Genomic DNA, 21654 nt, shown 5'->3' with positions numbered 1-21654 from the left:
GTAGCTTCGGGGTGAAATATCATCAATATGCTGATGATACCCAGCTATTCATCTCCACCCCGAACCAACCCAGTGATGCCCTTGATGTGATGTCCCGTTGTCTGGAAGCGGTACAGATTTGGATGGGAGAAAACAGGCTTCGACTCAACCCGGCCAAGACTGAGTGGCTGTACATACCGTCATCTCGTTTAGTCCAAGAGGTTCCATCTCTGACTATAGGAGGAGAGATGTTACCTCCCATTGATAGAGCACGCAATCTGGGCGTCCTCCTAGATTCACGACTCAGTTTTGAAGATCACATTGGAGCCGTGGCTAGGGGGGCATTTGCACAGATTCGTCTTATATACCAATTGCGCCCCTTTTTGGACCGAGATGCCCTACGTACAGTCACCCATGCACTCGTTACCTCCCGTATTGATTACTGTAATGCTCTCTACATGGGGCTGCCCTTGAAGACCACCCGGAGGCTTCAGCTGGTGCAGAATGCAGCTGCACGGGTTGTGATGGGAGCTCCCCGATACTCCCATATTACACCCCTCCTGCGTGAGCTGCATTGGCTACCAGTTGCCCTCCGGGTGAGATTTAAGGTGCTGGTACTTACCTTTAAAGCCCTACATGGCTTAGGTCCGGGATACTTGCAGGACCATCTGCTGCCGGGAACAAATTCCCATCGTCCAGTACGCTCACACAGAGAAGGCCTCCTCAGGGTACCGTCAGCTAGGCAATGTCGGCTGGCGACCCCCAGGGGGAGGGCCTTCTCTGTGGGAGCGCCAACCCTATGGAATCAGCTCCCCCCTGAGCTTCGGATGGCCCAAAACCTCCAATCCTTTCGCCGCGGCCTCAAAACACACCTGTTCCACCAGGCTGACCTAGACTGACAGGCATTTTAATTAATTTATATTTAGTATTTTTAATTCATTTTTTAAATTCTCTAATTTTTTATTGCACTGATGTTCTCAATTTCATTTTATCTTGATTTATGTACTTATTATATGTTTTGTTGTTAGCCGCCCTGAGTCCTTCGGGAGATAGGGCGGGATATAAATCCCATCAATAAATAAATAAATAAATAAATATCTGTAATATAAGACGTGTGATCTGAAAAATACTTGCTCTGAAGCATATTAACTGGAAAAGTGACTTATGACCATTTTTCACTCTTATGACCACTGTAATATCTCCATGGTCACATGATCAAAATCCAGACACTTGACAACTGGCTCATATTTATGATGTTTGCGGTATCCCGGGATAACATGATCACTTTTTGCAACCTTCTGACAAGCAATGTCAATGGGGAAAGCCAGATTCACTTAACAACCCTATTACTTACTTAACAACTGCAGTGATTCATTTACCAACTGTGTCAAAAATTGGGCAAAACTCACTTAACTGTCTCAGCCACAGAAATTTTGGGCTGAATAAGTTGAGGATTACCTGCGTCTGCTTTTTTGGTTCCCAATCTAATCCACAGCTCTGTGATTTCTAGTAATATTCTAAGTGCTAACCAGATCCATCCTTGCTTCGTTTTCTAAAAATAATCAGAATTGGTTACCAGCTTTTTATCTAGAAAAGTCTGCACACCTATGTAACTGTAATCAACGAAATATTATAAAGGCACATGTGATTAATCTCACTCTTCCTCCCCAAAGGCCATATGATAAGTGAATAACTTCCTTGTTACAAAATGCATCCTGGAATTGTGCAGTCTAAATAGACAGACTGGAGAATAATAGCCTTTTCCCAGTTTCCTAGAAAATACGGTATTTTACCTATTGCCTGACTCTGAAAGTCCTTTGTAGCTATCAGAATTCATAGCCATTGGTAAACTAAATTCTATACGTATTTCTAGTCCTGTTTTAAATCATCTAAACTGGTGGCCATTACCAAGGTCACTGCAACGTGTACCTGTAGAGTTAGATTTCAATATCTATTTTCAACAGTAATCAGAAAATGCCTCTAGAAATTTACAAAGCCTGAACAGACCCCGAAAGACGCCTCCAGTTTTACCCAAATATAGCCTTCAAATCTATTGAACTGCAACTCCCAGACATCTCAAACGAGGCCCGCGATAAGCACTTAAAATTTGGGGAAGGTTGGGTTTAGGAAAAAGAGAACGGCGATTCCCTTTCCTAGACGGACTACATTCCCCATGAAGCCACCGAGGAAGCCCATCTCATCCGGGGTTTACTTCCGTCTTTTCTCCTTTTCCCCTTCCGTAGTTCACCGGAGGGCGAGAGAGAGAGAGAGAGAGGGTGGGTACTCCTTTCGGAGCGACGTCGACGTGAATCAATCGGAACTCAGTTTCCGCCATAAGCCGACCAATGGCCTTTCTGATGGGCGTCGCCGAGCAGGGAACCCAGGAGGAGGAGGAGGAGGAGAGGAGGAGGAGGAGAAGGACGGCGACGACGACGATGAGAAGTTGGTGAGGAGGTGCCTGGTGGGGGAAAATGGTAGGTGGGCACTCCCAACCCTAGAGATGGAAGCAGCCCCCACCCCGGCTTTGCGACCCCTCCCCTTCAGGGAGGAGGCAGGGCTCCCCGGGGGAGGGGGCGTGCCGGGTGGTGGTCTTAAACCGGGCGCAATGAGTGCCAGGCGCTGTGCAGAGGCGGGAGGATGCCGGGGGTGGGCCGGCCTGGGGCTCTCGGATGGGGAGGAAGGGCCGCGAGACGCCTGGCACGCGCCGAGAAGGTTTTTCAGGGAGGAGGGCCTTATGGGAGGGGGGGGACTGGTGCGTGGTTCGGGGTGCGTGCGTGAGGGCTCGGCCAGGACCCCACCTTGCGAGGAGGCCTAGAGGAGTGTGTGTGTGTGTGTGTATGTATGTACGTAGATTTCTGATGGAGGGGGCTGGAAGGTTTGCCAAAAGGGTCAGGGGAACGCTTGAAGTGGGAAGATGGGGTCGCGGGAGTGGGTGGGGAGGTTAGATTTCAGCCGTGGATCAGGAAAGGTCCAGAGACCTTGCTTGGGTTGCACATCGCCCGGCTAAGCTTAAGGAGGAGACGTTCCTCCTCCAGCTTCCCTCTGCCTTTGGGGGGGTGTCCGTGTGGGGAGGGGGAGCTTGTGTTGGAGGCTCAAGTACCCTCTGCTAGGGTACCGTACAGGTAGTCCTCGACTTACGACCTCAGTCAAGGAGGGGCGGCCCCCCATTTCTGTGGTTAAGCAAAACATTTGTTAAGTGAGTTTGGCTCCGTTTGAGGACGTTTCTGGCCCCCAGCTGTTGAGCGAACTGCTGCAATTGTTAAGCTAGTAGTACGGTTGCTAAGTAAATCTGGGCTTTGTCATTGATTTTGCTGATCAGAAGGGCACAGGAGACGATCACGTGACCCCAGGACACCGCAGACCTTCCTAATTATGAGTCAGTTGCCAAGTGTCTGAATTTTGATCACCTGACCATGGGGATGCTGCAACGGTCGTAAGTGTGAAAAACGGTCCTAAGTCACTTCAGCCATTGTAGCTTTGAACGGTTACTAAATGAATTGTTGTAAGTCGAAGACTACCTGTACTTAATCACCAAACTAGTAAGCTCGTTTAGGCCATGGCATCCAACCCTGCTCAATTCAGGAATCCAAACGAGAGCATCTCAGACCATTGGCTGTCTACGGACTCTGTTCAAACAATGTAAGGTATATTATTCAGTTAGGAAGTACAGCTAGAGGACTCCTTTCTAGCCTCAGGTTTTAAGAACATGGCTTTGATTACTGTTCCATTTCTGCTCCTTTCCCCTTGTCTGTTAGGGGTGGAGAAACGTTGGAGCACCATGCTTACGCAAGTTAGAGTTACCTACCGGTATGAAACAGATGGCTTGTTTGTCCTAGGTAGCTGGATTTATTTAGAGAGAGCTATAAAGATGGGAGATCAAAGAAAATTCGATGGTGAAAGGTAACTGCTAAAGGATAAAGTTCCATTTTTGAAAGGAAATACGCACTGCTGACTGCTCAAAATATGGTGTGGCCCATCTGGGATCAGAGGGGCATTACTTCAGATCCGGGAGGTCTAGTTTACTTGCCTGTGATTGGAATTTCTTTTTTCTAGGCTGACTTTCTGAAAGGACTGCCAGTTTATAACAAAAGCAACTTCAGCCGATTCCATGCAGATTCTGTATGCAAAGCATCGGTAAGTATCTTTGTCCCTTTGGTTGTAAATTCATGAGAATATGGCATTCGTAGCTGGCCAAAAGTTTTATGGCAATGCTGCAGGGTCCCTAGTTTAATCCCTTTTGTTTCTTCCTTGCAAAAGACAATTAATTCCAAAATTTGGGGATTTTCTTGATTCTTGAAGCTGGAGGTTTCATGCAGATCAAGGATTATTTATATATTTAATTGATTAATATAGGTACCTATCTTGCAATTGTGACTCTGAGTGGCCAAACCAGGGTAAGAAAAACTCAATACAAATAAGATAATAAAAAACAGATAATGGCAATTGAGGAAAACATGAATCATCAACAAATGCACATCAGTCTCAGACTTAATTATCCATGCCCATGTTTAAACCTTGCATTATTTTTCTTAATGTATGCTGGCTGATCCTCGTCTTGAGTAGAGTTAGTAGTAGATGCTGATAGCAGAAAAAAAAATCTGAAAGATTTAATTTCGCAGATCTAATTCTATATGTGTTACAGGGAAGTGAAGAAAGGTGTATTAATAGCTGGTTACCTTTCGTTCCTTTTCCTAAATACTTTTTTTAAAAAATCCCACATGATAGGCTGTCACAATAAGAAAGAATTCGGTAATATTTTAAAGGATTAACTTATTTTTAAACTGTCATAGCTATAATCTTTTCGATAGTGGCTCCTTTTTCTTTCTGTGTGTTCATATAATTCATCTTACTTTTGTAAATTCTGAATATCATTAAAAAGAAAAACTCCCAAAACAAAATAATAGTAATTGATTACAGCTGCTAGTCCTTGTTTAGCCACTGCCTTGTTTAGTAGTAGTTCACAGTTACAGTGGAGATGACAAAGTTAACTTTGTGACCAGTCCTCGCATTTTTATTTATTTATTTATTTATTTTATTTATTTATTTATTTATATTTATATACCGCCCTATTCCCTGAGGACTCAGGGCGGTTTACAGGGAATTAAAAATCCAAAATACAAAAATTAAGAACCAAATTAAAAAATATTAAATTAACCCTGTAGTCAGTTAAAAAGAACCCCAAATTAAAAATTCCTCCTCAGTCTGGGCCCGAGAGCTCGAAGAGCCAGGTCTTCAGGCCCCGGCAGAATGATCGAAGGTCGGGGGCAGTTCTCAGCTCCACCGGCAGCTGGTTCCAGAGGGCAGGCGCTCCCACCGAGAAGGCCCTATCCCTGGGTGTCACCCGCCGGCAGTCTCTTACCGGCGGGACCCTGAGCAGACCCTCCCTGTGGGAGCGCACTGGGCGAAGGGCATTTGATGCCGGCAGCAGGTGTTCCCTCAGATATCCCGGACCCAGGCCATGTAGGGCTTTATAGGTGATAACCAGCACCTTGAATTTCACCCGGAGGGCAACCGGAAGCCAATGCAGCTCACGGAGTAGAGGTGTTACATGGGAGTATCGGGAAACCCCCATTACAACTCGCGCGGCCGCATTCTGCACCAGTTGAAGCCTCCGAGTGGTCTTCAAGGGCAGCCCCATGTAGAGAGCGTTACAGTAGTGCAAACGGGAGGTCACAAGCGCATGAGTAACTGTGCGTAGGGCGTCTCGGTCCAGATAGGGACGCAACTGGCGCACCAGGCGAACCTGGGCAAAAGCCCCCCTGGTCACGGCTCCTATATGGTCTTCGAAATTGAGCCGTGAATCCAGGAGGACGCCCAAGTTGCGAGCCCTATCGACGGGGGGTAACACCTCACCCCCCATCATTAAGGATGGAATAACTTGGTTAACCCGAGATGCCGATATGCACAGCCACTCAGTCTTGGCGGGATTGAGACGAAGCCTGTTTCTCCCCATCCAGACCCGAACCGCCTCCAGGCACCGGGACATCACGGAGAGGGCATCACTGGGTTGGTTCGGGGTGGAAAGAAAAAGTTGGGTATCATCAGCGTACTGATGATACCCCACCCCGAAACCACGAATGATCTCGCCCAGCGGCTTCATATAGATGTTGAACAGGAGAGGCGAGAGAACCGACCCCTGAGGGACTCCACAAATGAGAGACCTCGGGGCGGATCTCTGCCCTCCTGTCAACACCGACTGCGAGCGGCCCTGGAGGTAGGAGGAGAACCACCGTAAAACGGTGCCTCCCACTCCCAGCCCCCTGAGACGCCGCAGTAAGATACCATGGTCGATGGTATCGAACGCCGCTGAGAGATCTAATAGGACCAGGACAGAGGAGCAACCCCTGTCCCTAGCCCTCCAGAGATCATTCACCAGCGCGACCAATGCCGTCTCCGTGCTGTGTCCGGGCCTGAAGCCCGATTGGTACGGGTCCAGATAATCAGTTTCCTCCAGGAACAGAGGGAGCTGATGCGCCACCACACTCTCAACAACCTTCGCCAGAAAGCGAAGGTTGGAGACTGGACGGTAGTTGTTTAAAACAGCCGGGTCCAAAGCAGGCTTCTTGAGAAGGGGTCTCACCACCGCCTCCTTCAAGGCGGCAGGAAAGACACCCTCCTTCAAGGAAGCAGTTATTACTGCATGGAACCAGCCTCGTGTTCCTTCCCGAGCCGCATAAGCTAGCCAGGAGGGGCACGGATCCAACAAACAGGTGGTGGTGCTCAGTCTCCCCATGATCCTGTCCACATCATCAGGGGAAACAGGGTCGAACTCATTCCAGATAACGTGCTCAAGACCGCCTGATTCCTCCACATTAGACTCTGCCCAGTCAGAGTCCAAGCCGGTCCGGATCCGAGCGATTTTGTCCGCCAGATGATGACTAAACTCCTCGGCTCGTCCCTGCAAGGGATCCTCTCTCACCTCCTGATTAAGGAGGGAGCGAGTCACCCTAAACAGGGCGGCCGGGCGATTATCTGCGGACGCGATAAGGGCGGCAAAGTAGTCAGACTTCGCCGTCCTTATCGCCGCAAGATAAGACCTTATAAAGGTTCTTAACTGCAATCGGTCGGATTCGGATCGGCTGGATCTCCAACCGCTCTCTAGACCTCGTCTCCGCCGCTTCATCTCCCGGAGCTCCACAGAGAACCATGGGGCCCAACGGGATCTGCGTCGGGTCAGAGGTCGCATGGGTACAACGCAGTCGAGTGCCCTGGTGGCTGCCGTTTCCCAGGCCTCCACCAGGGCATCGACTGGGCTGTGGGTAAGGGTGATAGGTATAGGCCCAAGCGCCCTCTGGAACCGATCTGGGTCCATTAGGCACCTGGGGCGGAACCACCTGGTCGGCTCCGCCGCCCAGCGGCGGGGGATGGCATGACGGAAAACTAGCCTCAGGAGGTAATGGTCTGACCATGACAGAGGGGTGATGGACGGAGAACCCCCTCCCAGATCATCCAACCACTGTCCAGACAGAAACACCAGGTCAAGAGTGTGACCCCCCTCATGAGTCGGGCCCTCAATAACCTGGGTCAGGCCCATGGCTGTCATGGAAGCCATGAACTCCCGAGCTAACTCCGACGACCCTCCCAGTGATGGCAGGTTGAAGTCACCCAGGACTACGAGCCTGGGGAACTCCACCGCCAACCCTGAGAGGGTGTCGAGCAGCTCGGGCAGGGCTGTTGCCACACAGCTGGGCGCGAGGTATGTAAGCAACAAGCCCAACTGAACCCGAGGACCACACCTCAAGAGGAGGGTCTCACTCCCGGCCATCTGGACAATGGTGGCCTCCCGGGGACACAATGTCTCCCGAATAACCACTGCCACCCCACCACCCCTGCCCTGAGCCCGTGGCTGGTGCAGCACCCGGAAACCCGGCGGGCATAACTCGGTGAGAGGCACCCCTCCCTCCGAGCCCAGCCAAGTTTCCGTGATGCACGCTAGATCCGCACATTCCTCCTCAATCCGATCACGGATGAGGGGAGCTTTATTAACTACGGATCTAGCGTTAAAATAGACCAGCCTGAGCTCAGGGGCCTGATCACCCTCATCCCCGGGTAAGAGGGTGCTAACCGGAGGGTCGGAGCGCGCCACCGCTCGAAGATAGCGGGGGCGCGATCCCAGATGTTGATATGACCCTCCTCGCAAACACCTGCTGCCATACCCTATCGCCGTGGGGATTCGATACCCCACCCCCACATTCCCAGCGCCAGCAGCCACCTCCCCCAACCCCGTCCCACCAGGACCTCTAACAGGACCAGACTGAGTGCCGGTTACAAGTTCCCTCCCCATCCCCCCCTCCCTCCTCCTCCCTAACCTCCTAAAATAACCGGCTAAGAATCTGATCAGGGGCCTCTTAGCACGTCTTAACTCGAGGCCCCTATCCAAGCCCAACCACCTCTCGGAGTCCCAAGGCTTGGGCCCGTCATTAAGGGGAGTATGAAAACAGGCGACAGGTCGCGCCCATGAGGCAGGAACCGCCCTAAGGGCATACATATTTTTGGCCTTTGCAGGCCTATAAAGCAAAGAAAAGCTGAGAATATGTGCGTGTTTGTGGTTTTATTTAGCGACCACTTTGCTTAAAGACCGAGTTGCCAGTTCCAATTGTTGCTAAATGATGACTACTTGTAACAGAACTTGGATAAAGGGTGTTTCAGAGGGGGGCATGTTAGCTCAGTAGTTAAAGATGCTGACTTTGTCAGCTGGAAGGCTGACAGCACAGGTTTGAGATCTGAGCGACACACAAAGGGGTGAGCCATTGTTACTTGTCCCAGCTCCTGCACACCTAGCAGTTCAAAAGCATGCAAATGCAAGCAGATCAATAGGTACCACTTTGGTGGGAAAGTAACAGCATTCTGTGTGCTTCGATGTATTGTCATCCTGGCCACATGACAAAGTGTCTTTGGACAATGTTGGCTCCCTTAACTAAGAAACATAGGTGAGCATTGCCGTTTTACTGTCAGAAATGACTGGAAAGGGGAAACCATTACCTAAACTGTGTTTCATACTTCTAGATAATATGTGAATGGAAGTAAGACTTTTCATGGAGTTGATCAGGGGAGTAGCAGAAGAAAACTGTACTTGACACAAGAGTAAAATCTTAAATTTCTATCAATCTGGAATTTTCCATCCAGGTATAATGGGTCAGAACACATTCCAGTAGAAAGATACTTTTAAATATTTTAGGCAATTTGTCACTCACTGTCCAGCAATCTGCTTCAAACTTGTTTAAAGAAAAAGAAAAATGTGAGAAAGAAAAGAAAGAAAATAAAGTAGTCCTCAACGCACTACAAGTAAGCCCCAAATTTCCATGGCTAAACAAGACAGTTGTTAAGTGAGTTTTGCCTATTATGAATTTTCTTGCCACGGTTGTTAAGTGAAACATTGTAGTCATTAAGTTAGTTACGTAGTGGTTAAGTGAATTTGACTTCTCCATTGACTTTGCTTGTCAGAATGTCACAAAAGGGGATTATCCCAGGACATTGCAACTGTCATAAGTACATGCCAGTTGCCAAGTGTCCAAATTGTGATCACGTGACTATGGGGATGCTGCAGTGGTCATAAGTGTGAAAAACAATCATAACTTTTTTCAGTGCCACTCCAACTTCAGACATTCACTAAAGAAATGGTTGTAAGTGGAGGATTACCTTGTATACGTAACAAAACAAATGAATGCTTTTGTTATATGTAACAAAACTATTGAATGCCTTTCTTCAAGAGTCAGGCCAGGTCTTACCTTTAACTATCTAGAACAGGGGTCTGCAACCTTGACAACATTTAAGACTTGTGGACTTCAGCTCCCAGAATTCTTCAGCCAGAATTCTGGGAGCTGAAGTCCTTAAGTCTTAAAGTTGTCAAGGTTGTAGAACCCTGATCTAGAACAGTGATGGCAGACTTTTGGGAGTTGGTATGTCAAAATTTCAGGAAATGCCTAACTTGACTCTGCTGGTGTGTTACCCACCCATCCACCCCTGAACAAAAGAGAAATAATTTTCTACATATTCATTTATTTAGCAAAAAATACAGTCCTATCATGTGTGGTCCCCAGGATCAGCCTTACTTTCTAGATCTAGATCAGGCATGTCAAACTCGCAACGTCACGTGATGTCGCGCAATGTATCGGGGCGGTTTTGCCATTGCCGGCAAAGGGGTGGGCGCAGCTTCCAGATGATGCATCCGGCCTGCAGGCCAGCGGTTTGACACCCCTGATCTAGATGGTGTTCTCTTTGCCCCTGCGGCCTACTCAACTCCAGATTGCACAAGACCTTTGTTTTTGAAGCGGCTTTAGAAAAATGTTCTTCCAGGTCCTGTGCAGCCTGTGAAAATTGTGCGAAAGCACACCCCATTCTCACATAATTTTTGGAGGCAGCACAAGAGCACGGTCCTCTTATGTGACTTCTGGGGGGGTTGAAAGCCACAAGAGAGCACAACCTATTCTTGTGCATCCTTCGAAAATTGCCTGAGAATGGTGCCTGCTTTTGAGAATAGTTGTCGGGTGTTTAGTGCAGGTTGGTGTGTCACCCAAAACATTGTGGCAACATCACCTTTGATATGTATATCATAGGTTTGCCATTGCTGACTTAGAAGCAGAGTCTGTTTAACCTCCATAGTTGTCCAATGCTGTTGAGAGACTGTGGTGGTGATTAAGGTGTTGGATTAGAAACAGGGATCCCAGATTTTTGTTCATTCTTATTAATGGAAGCCCACTAAGTAACTGTGTCAGTCATTTTCTTAACCTAGCAGGGACAGGGGAGGAGAGCAGTATGTGTCTTGTCTTTTGCTCTCTTGTATGAGAAGTGGGATATACATCTAATAAATGCATTAAATGGTCAGCCTATACTCATTTGGGAGTGAAGGAATAGCTTTCTGAATCAAACTGGGACCTGACAGATTCTGCACCCTTTGGAGAATTCCAGGAAATAATAAGCATTAAGTCAGCTTTCATTAGGACATGATGTCTGATGATCTGTTTGGGAAGTTATCTTTTTCTTATTTTATAAAAAAATAAAATCTTCAATTACAATTGCAGTTTTGAGTGCCTGACAATATGGGGACTGAACAGCCTCTTACACACAGCATAACTTTTTATTTTATTTTATTTTTTTAAAATTATTTACAGAACAGAAGACCTTCAGTTTATCTTCCAACACGGGAATATCCATCAGAACAGAGTAAGTCCCTGCCTGCTTTTGTTATTCCTGCCCACTGTCCATGGAAACATGTTACTGTATATGTATAAAGGAAATTTGTGTATTTAATATTTCTAGACAATTAAAAATATAGGTAACTTTTACCTTTTTATGCAGAGTCAGATCAAAACTTCAGTTTTTAATCCAGAACTCTTCTGAAAGAGTTGATTCTTCTTTCAAGCTTATAGTTATGTTGAAACATAGATAGTTCATTACAATCTATTATCTAGCAGTATGAGATAGATTTGGATTGCATATAGAAGCTTTATTTTACTATTTCTTTGCTAGAAATACTTTTATATGATTTTTATGAAATTGGATATACTACATATGCATAAATATGGAAAAACTTTCAACCATGGCTGTAAAAGACAGAAAATGCATAAAATAGGCAGTTGACACCAACCATCTTAATTGGGTTAAAATTATGGGATAGAATTAGGATTATTTCAACCTTGTGCAGCATTACACGAACAAGATATAAGAAATTCAAGGATGTGTCATCAGTACTTGCTGTCAATTCTTTGTATATCTTCTAAGTTACATTACATCTATAGCCGTTGTGGCCCAGTGATTAGAATGCAGTATTGCAGGCTAATTCTGCTGACTGCCAGGGGTTCGATCCTCACCAGCTCAAGGTTGACTCAGCCTTCCATCTTTCCGTGGTCAGTAAAATGACCAGATTGTTGGAGGCAATATGCTGACTTTGTAAACTGCTTAGAGAGGGCTGTAAAGCACTGTGAAGCAGTATATAAGTCTAAGTGCTATTGCTGTATACTACTGAAACTCTTACATCTGTAACCTTTAACCGGGCAAAACAGTACATCACTAGGCAACCATTTTTCAACAAAGTCCTCTCAACTAGGTTACCTTATAGAATGTGTTCAAAATCCAGGAACTGTGACTTGTGTGGGATTGAAATTTGGCAAATTTGTGGTCGCTTCAATACTGCTGTGATGCCATGCAACCACCTGAAGCTTTTGTAGTAATAGCAATAGCACTTAGACTTAGATGCCGCTTCACAGTGCTTTACAGGCCTCTTTAAGCGGTTTACAGAGTCAGCATCTTGCCCCCAACAATCTGGGTCCTCTTACCGACCGCGGAAAGATGGAAGGCTGAGTCAACCTTGAGCTGGTGAGGATCGAACTCCTGGCTGTGGGCAAAGTCAGCCTGCAATACAGCATTGTAACCACTGCGCCACCACAGCGCAATCTTCCCAGCCTGCTGGAATCTGAGTGTATCAGTCCACTATTGGTTGCCAGAAGTTGGTCAGCTACGTCAAGCCTCCAGGATGTTAGTCATTCCTGCTCCCACAGCTTTTTTGTCCTTGATCATTCTCTCTTTCTGTTTCTGAAAAGATGACCCAACTGGTCACGGGTTGTTTAGTCTTCTTATAAATTAGTTCAGAGTTTTCAAGGTACATCACTTAAGCTGGGGTATGTCAAAGGACTGCAGCAAAGAGGACCATATCAAAAAATGGGTGCACTATCAGTTTTAAAATACTACATTGTATTTTAGAATGCAGAGATCAGTTGATTGTTATTTAACAGTGTGACTCAACGTGGGGACTAGATGCAGCTCCTGGGCTAGTAGAGATGAGTAAGATGGACCTTAGGGGTACTGCAGCCTATTTGTCATGAAATTAAGTCTTGCCTGAGTATTTTTTATTGATCCTCATGATTTATTTTTTTAAACACCAACATTCTCTTATTCAGTTTTCTAATGCTACCCACCCCCCAAGCTGCTCCAGCAAAATATTATTTCATTGATGGTATTGAAATTTGCCAAAATATCAAGATGGATGTCCAGCATGACTGACTTTCTCACAACACAAAATCACTAGACTGGGTGTGGCCATTTTAGCCATAATTCAAATTAAAGCAAACCAAATGGCTGCTGAGCCTAAGAGAAACTTAGCAGTTCTGTTAATGGAGTAAGAGATAGAATGGAAATGGACATGGGAATGGAATTGGAATTGGAATTGGAATAGAATTAGAATTAGAATAGAATAGAATAGAATAGAATAGAATAGAATAGAATAGAATAGAATAGAATAGAATAGAATAGAATAGAATAGAATAGAATAGAATATAGCTGGAAGGGACCTTGGAGGTCTTCTTGTCCAACCCCCTGCTCAGGCAAGAAACCCTATACCATTTCAGACAAATGACTGTCCAGTCTCTTCTTAAAAAACTTCCAGTGTTGGAGCATTCACAACTTCCGGAGGCAGGTTGTTCCACTGATTAATTGTTCTAACTGTCTGGAAGTTTCTCCTTAGTTCTAGGTTGCTTCTCTCCTTGACTAGTTTCCATCTGTTGCTTCTCGTCCTGCCCTCAGGCGCCCTGGAGAACAGCTTGACTCCCTCTTCTTTGGGGCAGCACCTGAGATATTGGAACACTGCTATCATGTCACCCCTTGTCCTTCTTTTCACTAGGCTAGACAAGGTCCATCACCAAAATGGCAACCTAACTTGTCATAGAGACTTGTGGATAAGCCAAAAGTTTTAGCTCCTAAAATACATCCCCAAAATTGCCTTTGGCTTATGTTTTAGCCTCCAGGCCCCTGATCATTTTCGTTGCTCTTCTCTGCACTTTCTAGAGTCTCAACATCTTTTTTTACATCATGGTGATGTTTAGCTGGTAAACTCTTATTTGTAGAAAATATTTCCTAAAAATGTTTCTGTGATTTACAGCCACTATTCCTTGACTTCTTTTTCTTCCCCTTTGGGGTGATAAAAACAGAGCTGTGACACCTTCTCATTTACCTCTTCCATTTCTTTCTGGAGGTGAAACATCATAATTTCCTTCAATCTCTTTTCATGAAACTTAATTTTCAATTCCCTGATCATCCTTGTAACCCGTTTTTAATCCAGTTTGTCTGGATAGGGATGTGCAGGAAATGGGGGAAAAATGCTTTGCTTCAAATCTGCACATTTTATCCCACTGTAGAAGTTTGCCCGAAGCATTTAGGATCAACTTCAATTATCCAAAGTAAAACCTGCAGGCATTTTGGAGTGTTTTTATAGGATGAGTACAGCTGAATTGATGCTCCCCATTTGTTTACCCAAGCGTCCGTGTGCTGTCCACCTGCCCCCCCCCCCCAATTTTATCTCAACTGTCACCTCTGATTTGATGCATAATTATAGCACAGTTTTTATAACTTGCCTAACTGAAAAGATTTTGAGCGGGTTGCAATAAGTTAAAATTATTAAAATATCAATTAAGAAGCAACAATAACAATACAGTAGATCACTCATCAGTTTGCCCAACCAGCCTTTTCTATCCCTTTCCTCCTCATCTCATCTGCCATCTATATCTGCATTAACTCTGTTACCAAGGAAAACTCTTTAAGCACGGCTTTCCTCTTGTTTGTTTATAAAATTTGTAGGCCGCCCGCCGTACCTCAGAGGTAATTCTGGGCAGTTTACAATCATAAAAGATAAAACTACATAAACTAAAAACATAAATAAGCTAATACAAAAGCCAAACACTGCGGTCCAATTAGAAGATGGGGGGGCAGAGCAGGATGGCAAGGGAGGTGGAATCTGTTGCTAATTGATCAACCACCTCCACTGTGAGAGGCTCCCATTGGAGCCCCAAGCCAACCAGCACAGCCAAGGCTTTAGGCCAGGGGTAGGCAACCTCAGCTCTTTTATGACTCATGGACTTCAACTCCCAGAATTCCTGAGCCAGCTTGGCTGGCTCAGGAATTCTGGGAGTTGAAGTCCATGAGTCATAAAAGAGCCGAGGTTGCCTACCCCTGCTTTTGGCTATTATGACAGGTCGGCAGGGTTGAAGCTGACCTCAACTCCTGGGGGCAAGATGCTCCACAGGGCAGGTGCGAATGCACAGAAGGCTCTTCTGGACTCCGAGAGCTGGAATAATTAGGCTGATGGCCCCCCACAGCATACTTCTTGCTCTTAGTAACCCACTCTCTGCAGCACTTCTGCCCAGCACAGCTGCCTTGTTAGTCTACATTTGCAAGATATAAAAGATTGAAGTGTCTAAACAGTTGTGGTTTGGCTCAGGCTTGAGCCATTCATAACTAGCTGCTCCATGCGCAACTCATTTTGACGATCTTTTCTATTTATTTTTTAGAAGCTATGTATGTTGTCAGTAAGGCAGAGGTCTCCAACCTTGGCAAGTGTAAGACTTGTGGATTTCAACTCCCAGAATTTCCCCCGCCAGCCATGCTGGCTGAGGAATTCTGGGACTTGAAGTCCACAAGTTTTAAAGTTGCCAAGGTTGGAGACCCCTGCTGTAAGGCGCCCGGTGCCGTTCTGCTGCCACAAATCACATCTCCAAAGGTGCCTGGGATTAAGTGGCCACCGTCTTCTCCAAGCCCTGGCCCAAAAAGTAGCAAGTGGTTGTTGTTGAATGAGTTGAGGCAGTGCTCTAGTGCGAAAGGTACCTTCTGCATCTTGAAACTCGTAGGCACAGATAATATTCTTTGAGGCTTTTGTCTACAGGGTGAGACTTCATCTGAAAATGTCTCTCAGTCCTTCATAGTAAACTAGGTCAGGAAATATACACCACGAGAAATACTGGTTTGTATGTATGTGTCTCAACCATGTTGATGTAGGCTACGATAATAGAAAAGCAGGTGGTCCGAGAACAGTGGATAATTTTGATTTCAGTTGATTGTTCACTGTCAGTTACAGATAATAAAAGAGCTAGTTTGGTCTAGTGGTTAATACACCAAGCTAGAAATTGAGAAATTGTGAGTTTTAGTCTCACCTTAGGCACAAACCAGCTGGGTGACCTTGGGCCAGTCACGTCTCTCAGCCCTAAGAAGCAGACAATGGCAAACCGCTTCTGATTTATCTAGGCCAGGGGTCAGCAACCTGAAACAGTGAAAGAGCCACTCGGAACCAGTTCCCTCACAAAAGGAAAAACTGGGAGCCGCAAAAAAATGTGTGCGCATGGGTGTACATGCGCGCATGCTCAGAACAGGGTTTGACTGAAGAGTGGAGCCAAGGCGAGATATGCACCTACCCTGCATATTTGAATTGATTGGTTGAACTTTTTTAGTCCCACTTTTTTTTTTGGGACTGCACATGGCAGAGGACTGGGAGCTGCAGGAGATGGCTGAAAGAGCCGCATGTGGCTCCGGAGCCGCGGGTTGCAGACCTGTGATCTAGGCAGTCACCAGGAGTCAAGACTGATTCACACATACAGACACAAATGCTTGCCAGCGTTTTTGCTTCACTCTCTCTTATGCCCAAGAGAGTGAGCCAATTTTGAATTTCTTGCCTCTCCTGTCTTTTTGAGTAAGCTTATATTTTTCTAATAGCTGCCATGTACTTTCTTCAAGACTATCTCTGTATGGCTCCCCAAAAGCCTTATGTGGATAAGAGAATGATCTGGACGTTTCCACAAGCCACGCAGCAAGTACAGTATGAAGACCATAGTGCTTTTTTATCCTCAGAGTGCCTTATATAAACCTTATAAACCAGATTCCAGTTTAAATTTCACCGTGAAGGTCTATTTTTCAAACTCTGCTGAGCAATTGCTTTATGCAGTGGAGGCAGAAAGAACTGTTTTGAAGCCGTAATCGTACATGTGCCGTTGCACGTCTTGGGTTGTATTTAGAGTGAGCATTATACCTTCTCTGCCCTTAACTCTTCTCCTGCCCTCTTTTGAAACTTGTTGTTGAGTAAACCTGGGAGCAGGCTGCATCTACAACACAGAAGAGCACTTTTGAGAATGGCATCCCATCCTCTCATCCTAAGGTGATAGGATGGGATGCTCTGAGGCAAGGGTCCCCAACCCCTGTTCCATGGACCAATACCGGCCCATGGCATGCCAGCAACCGGTACTGGTCCATGGACCAGGGGTTGGGGACCCCTGCCTCAGAGCATCCCATTATATCACCTTAGGACACAGGTCGGCAACCTGCGGCTCCGGAGCCGCATGCGGCTCTTTGAGCTGTCCCATGCGGCTCCCAGGCCTCCTCCCTTTGCCATGTTTACTTTTCAAAAAAAAAATCAATTTAAACTTCTCACAAAAAAACTTGAAAAGTTTAAATTGATTGGTTGGTTTGTGGGACCGCCCACAAACCGTTTGTGGGACTACCCACAAACCTCTGTTTTTTTAACTGTACTTGGCAGAGTGGAGGAAGAGAGGAAGAAGTAAAAAGGTGAGCAGGGTGGGGTGGCGGAGGCTTGCAGATCTGCTGCCTTCGCCACCCCTTCGTTTGTGGTGGGGGAGGTTAGGGTTAAGGTTGCCCCCTTCTCCTCGCCGAGGCTAGCAGCCCCGGCGGGGAGAAGGTGCCTTCCCCCCCTTCCTTCTCCTCGCTGTGGGAGAAGGCGTGTTTCCCCTCCCTTTCTCCTTGCTGCGGCTAGCAGCCTCGGCAGGGAGAAGGAAAGGATGATTTCCCCCCCCTTCTCCTTGCCGCGGCTAGCAGCCTCGGCAGGGAGAAGGAAAGGGCGATTTCCCCCCCCCCTTCTCCTTGCCGTGGCTAGCAGCCTCGGCAGGGAGAAGGAAAGGGCGATTTCCCCCCCCTTCTCCTTGCCGTGGCTAGCAGCCTCGGCAGGGAGAAGGAAAGGGCGATTTCCCCCCCCTTCTCCTTGCCGTGGCTAGCAGCCTCGGCAGGGAGAAGGAAAGGGCGATTTCCCCCCCCTTCTCCTTGCCGTGGCTAGCAGCCTCGGCAGGGAGAAGGAAAGGGCGATTTCCCCCCCCTTCTCCTTGCCGTGGCTAGCAGCCTCGGCAGGGAGAAGGAAAGGGCGATTTTCCCCCCCTTCTCCTTGCCGCGGCTAGCAGCCTCGGCAGGGAGAAGGAAAGGGCGATTTTCCCCCCCTTCTCCTTGCCGCGGCTAGCAGCCTCGGCAGGGAGAAGGAAAGGGCGATTTTCCCCCCCTTCTCCTTGCCGCGGCTAGCAGCCTCGGCAGGGAGAAGGAAAGGGCGATTTTCCCCCCCTTCTCCTTGCCGCGGCTAGCAGCCTCGGCAGGGAGAAGGAAAGGGCGATTTCCCCCCCCTTCTCCTTGCCGTGGCTAGCAGCCTCGGCAGGGAGAAGGAAAGGGCGATTTCCCCCCCCTTCTCCTTGCCGTGGCTAGCAGCCTCGGCAGGGAGAAGGAAAGGGCGATTTCCCCCCCCTTCTCCTTGCCGTGGCTAGCAGCCTCGGCAGGGAGAAGGAAAGGGCGATTTCCCCCCCCTTCTCCTTGCCGTGGCTAGCAGCCTCGGCAGGGAGAAGGAAAGGGCGATTTTCCCCCCCTTCTCCTTGCCGCGGCTAGCAGCCTCGGCAGGGAGAAGGAAAGGGCGATTTTCCCCCCCTTCTCCTTGCCGCGGCTAGCAGCCTCGGCAGGGAGAAGGAAAGGGCGATTTTCCCCCCCTTCTCCTTGCCGCGGCTAGCAGCCTCGGCAGGGAGAAGGAAAGGGCGATTTTCCCCCCCTTCTCCTTGCCGCGGCTAGCAGCCTCGGCAGGGAGAAGGAAAGGGCGATTTCCCCCCCCTTCTCCTTGCCGCGGCTAGCAGCCTCGGCAGGGAGAAGGAAAGGGCGATTTTCCCCCCCTTCTCCTTGCCGCGGCTAGCAGCCTCGGCAGGGAGAAGGAAAGGGCGATTTCCCCCCCCTTCTCCTTGCCGCGGCTAGCAGCCTCGGCAGGGAGAAGGAAAGGGCGATTTCCCCCCCCTTCTTGCCGTGGCTAGCAGCCTCGGCAGGGAGAAGGAAAGGGCGATTTCCCCCCCTTCTCCTTGCCGCGGCTAGCAGCGATTTACCCTCCCCTTCCTATGAGGGGAGGCGGCAGGAGCTCACGGGGGCTGCTGCTGCCACGTCTCGCCTCTCCCTTCGCTGTTTGGACCAGCGTGGGACTGCTTGGACCCCAGCGCTAAAATCCCCGCCATGGCCGCCTCCGCTCCGCTCTGGGCAGGAAGCACCTAGTCAGGCCCTCCTCAGTCTGCGGAGGAGCAAGTGAGGCGCTGCGGGAATCTCCGCGAGCGCTAGTCCTGGGGTGGTTGGGACGGAGCGCCGTCGCTCTGCTCGGGCGCTTTTGGCGGGACAGGGAAGAAGTGGCACGCGCAGATTGAAGTTCTCTCTCTCTCTTTCTCTCTTTGGCGGCGGCGGGGAAGAGAGAGAGAAGGATAAGGGAGGGGGTGAGGCGTTAAAATCCCCGCTTCCAGTGGCCGCCTCCGGACTAGCGAGGATGTTGCCTGAGGTAATGGCGGGCGAGGGAGGCGGAGGCGAGCAGGGCAGAGCGGAGCTGAGCAAAGAGAGGATGGCAGGCAGCCCCACCAAAGCTGGCTGACGGGAAGAGAGAGAGAGAGTGCGTGCGCACTCTCCAAACCGCCGCTGTCCCGTTTGCACAGCTGCCGCGTTCGTTCATGTTTGATGAGCGTGGCAGACCTCCGAACGGGACAGCAGCGGTTTGGAGAGTGCACGCGCACCTCTCTAAACTGCTACCGTCCTCTTTGCACAGCTGCTGAGTTCGTCCGTGTTTCTTTCAGTTTCTTTCAAACACGGAGGAATGCAGCAGCTCTGCAAATGGGGCGGCGGCGGTTTGGAGAGCTGCTGCATTCATCAAACGCAGAGGTTTGGAGGTCCCGGGAGAGGGGCAGGGCATTCGGGTGGCTCCGGCGGCGCCCGGGCTGAAGGCGCCGCAGCAACCTAGTGCCCGTCGCCTGCGAGTCCGTCCCTCCCCCCACCCCCCGTGTAAGCTGGCGGCACTGGGCAGTGACAGGTGCATGCGGCTCAGGATGCGGTGCGGGTGTAGGGGTGGTGTATGTTTTTGCTTGTTCTGCGCATGCGCGTGCGTGCCCACGTGCATGCCTACATGCGCGCGTACATTTTGCGGCTCCCACTTTTTTGTGTGTATGACGGAACCGGTTCTGAGTGGCTCTTTTGCTGTTTTGGGTTGCTGACCCCTGGCTTAGGATGAGAGGATGAGATGCAACCGGTCCGCACAAAAAAGCAAAGCCGCATCTGCGGGATGCAGGCAGCACACAAAACCACACACCATCTGGTTCATGGAAAAACCTCTCTCCACAGAACCAGTCCCTGGTGCCCAAAAGGTGGGGGCCTCTGCTCTGAGGGGAGTCCAGGTAGTCCTCGACTTACAACAGTTCATTTAGTAACCGTTCGGAGTTACGACAGCACTGAAAAAAGTGACTTATGACCGTTTTTCACACTTAATGACCTTTGTAGCATCCTCACGGTCACACGATCAAAATTCAGATTTTTGGCAACTGACTCGTGTTTATGATGGCTGCACTGTGCCTGGGGGGTGTGTGTCACATGATCCCCTTTGGCGACCCTCTGACAAGCAAAGTCAATGAGGGAAACCAGTTTCACTTAACAGCCAAGTTAACTAATTTACCAGCTGCAGTGATTCGCTTAACAGCTGTGGCAAGAAAAGTCATAAAATGAATCCTGGCACACTGCAACAGTTGTAAATGCATGCCCGTTGCCAAGTGCCCGAATTTTGACCATCTGACTCTGGGGATGCTGCAGTGACCATAAATCACTTTTTCCCCAGTGCCTTTGTAATTTCGAATGGCCACTCAATGAATAGCTGTAAGTCCTGTAGAATCAAACCAGATGGTCCTCAAACTTGGCCACTTTAAGACTTGTGGACTTCAACTCCCAGAATTCCTCAGCCAGCCAACTGGATTTCCTCAGTTGAAGTCCACAAGTCCTGGCTTTGACTATACAGGACTTACAGCATGGCTGGCTGGGGAATTCTGGGAGCTGAAGTCCACAAGTCTTAAAGTGGCCAAGTTTGGAGACTCCTGCCTTAAATGAACAACGAGGGGCTAAGTGGATGCTCCCTTGGGATCCCAGAGTTTGAGGACCCCTGGTTTAAAGCATTCCAGTCTTGGAAGTCATTTCTAATGTATGTGATATTAGCTCAGAATTAGGTTGGGATGGCCAGTTTTGGGATTGGGCCGCTTGGATCAGTAATATATATCTTTCTGGACCAAATGGAGACCAGCCAGATTCAGAAATTCTTTTTTTTTATTTTTTATTAAAGAGTTTTACAAAAACAAAATTTTACAATATATCCCCAAATCCCTCCCACCCCAAACCCCCCCACTTTCCCCCCCCCACTTCCCAGAGCTAAATACAGGATTATAGTTACAATAATCATATTCTAAATAAAAATTATGCATAATATACAATTAACCAAATTCATAATGCGCTTTAACTCTCTTTTAACATAACTACCAACAACGTACCAATAACAATATCCCACTAAAATCTACTCATAAGCTAAATGGTACATTTTAGGCCCATATTTGTTTTGAATATAATTTATCCATCTCCTCCAAACTGAAATATATCTTTCCTGTGAATGATCCTTCAGATAAGCAGAAATCTTAGACATTTCTGCAAGATTCGAAACTTTAAACACCCATTCTTCTACAGTGGGCAAACTATCCTTCTTCCAATATTGTCCCACCAGTAACCGTGCTGCCGTTATCATGTTCAACATCAAGTTAGTTTCTTTAACATCACAATCTACAACAATGCCCAATAAAAACAATTGCGGGGAAAACTTTATCTTTC

At 48.1% G+C, this 21654-nt stretch overlaps 1 protein-coding gene across 6 annotated transcripts in view; it reads left to right on the top strand.

The window, feature by feature from the left end:
- Positions 1-2347: 2347 nt before the first annotated feature.
- The window catches only part of DDA1 (DET1 and DDB1 associated 1), a 55272-nt gene continuing 35965 nt past the window's right edge, over positions 2348-21654 (top strand). For all 6 annotated transcript variants that reach the window (XR_014024480.1, XR_014024481.1, XR_014024482.1 and 3 more), the window contains exons 1-3: positions 2348-2453; positions 4033-4113; positions 11091-11142. Coding sequence is in view for 1 of the 6 variants with exons in the window: in XM_081312660.1 (XP_081168786.1) it covers positions 2451-2453; positions 4033-4113; positions 11091-11142 (136 nt within the window). In the remaining 5 variants the exon portion in view is untranslated. The remainder of the gene's footprint in view (positions 2454-4032; positions 4114-11090; positions 11143-21654) is intronic.

Source organism: Vipera berus, assembly GCF_964194415.1.
Source record: "Vipera berus genome assembly, chromosome: 1".
Classification (NCBI taxonomy): Eukaryota; Metazoa; Chordata; class Lepidosauria; order Squamata; family Viperidae; genus Vipera; species Vipera berus.
This window is presented reverse-complemented; position numbering and strand designations above follow the sequence as displayed.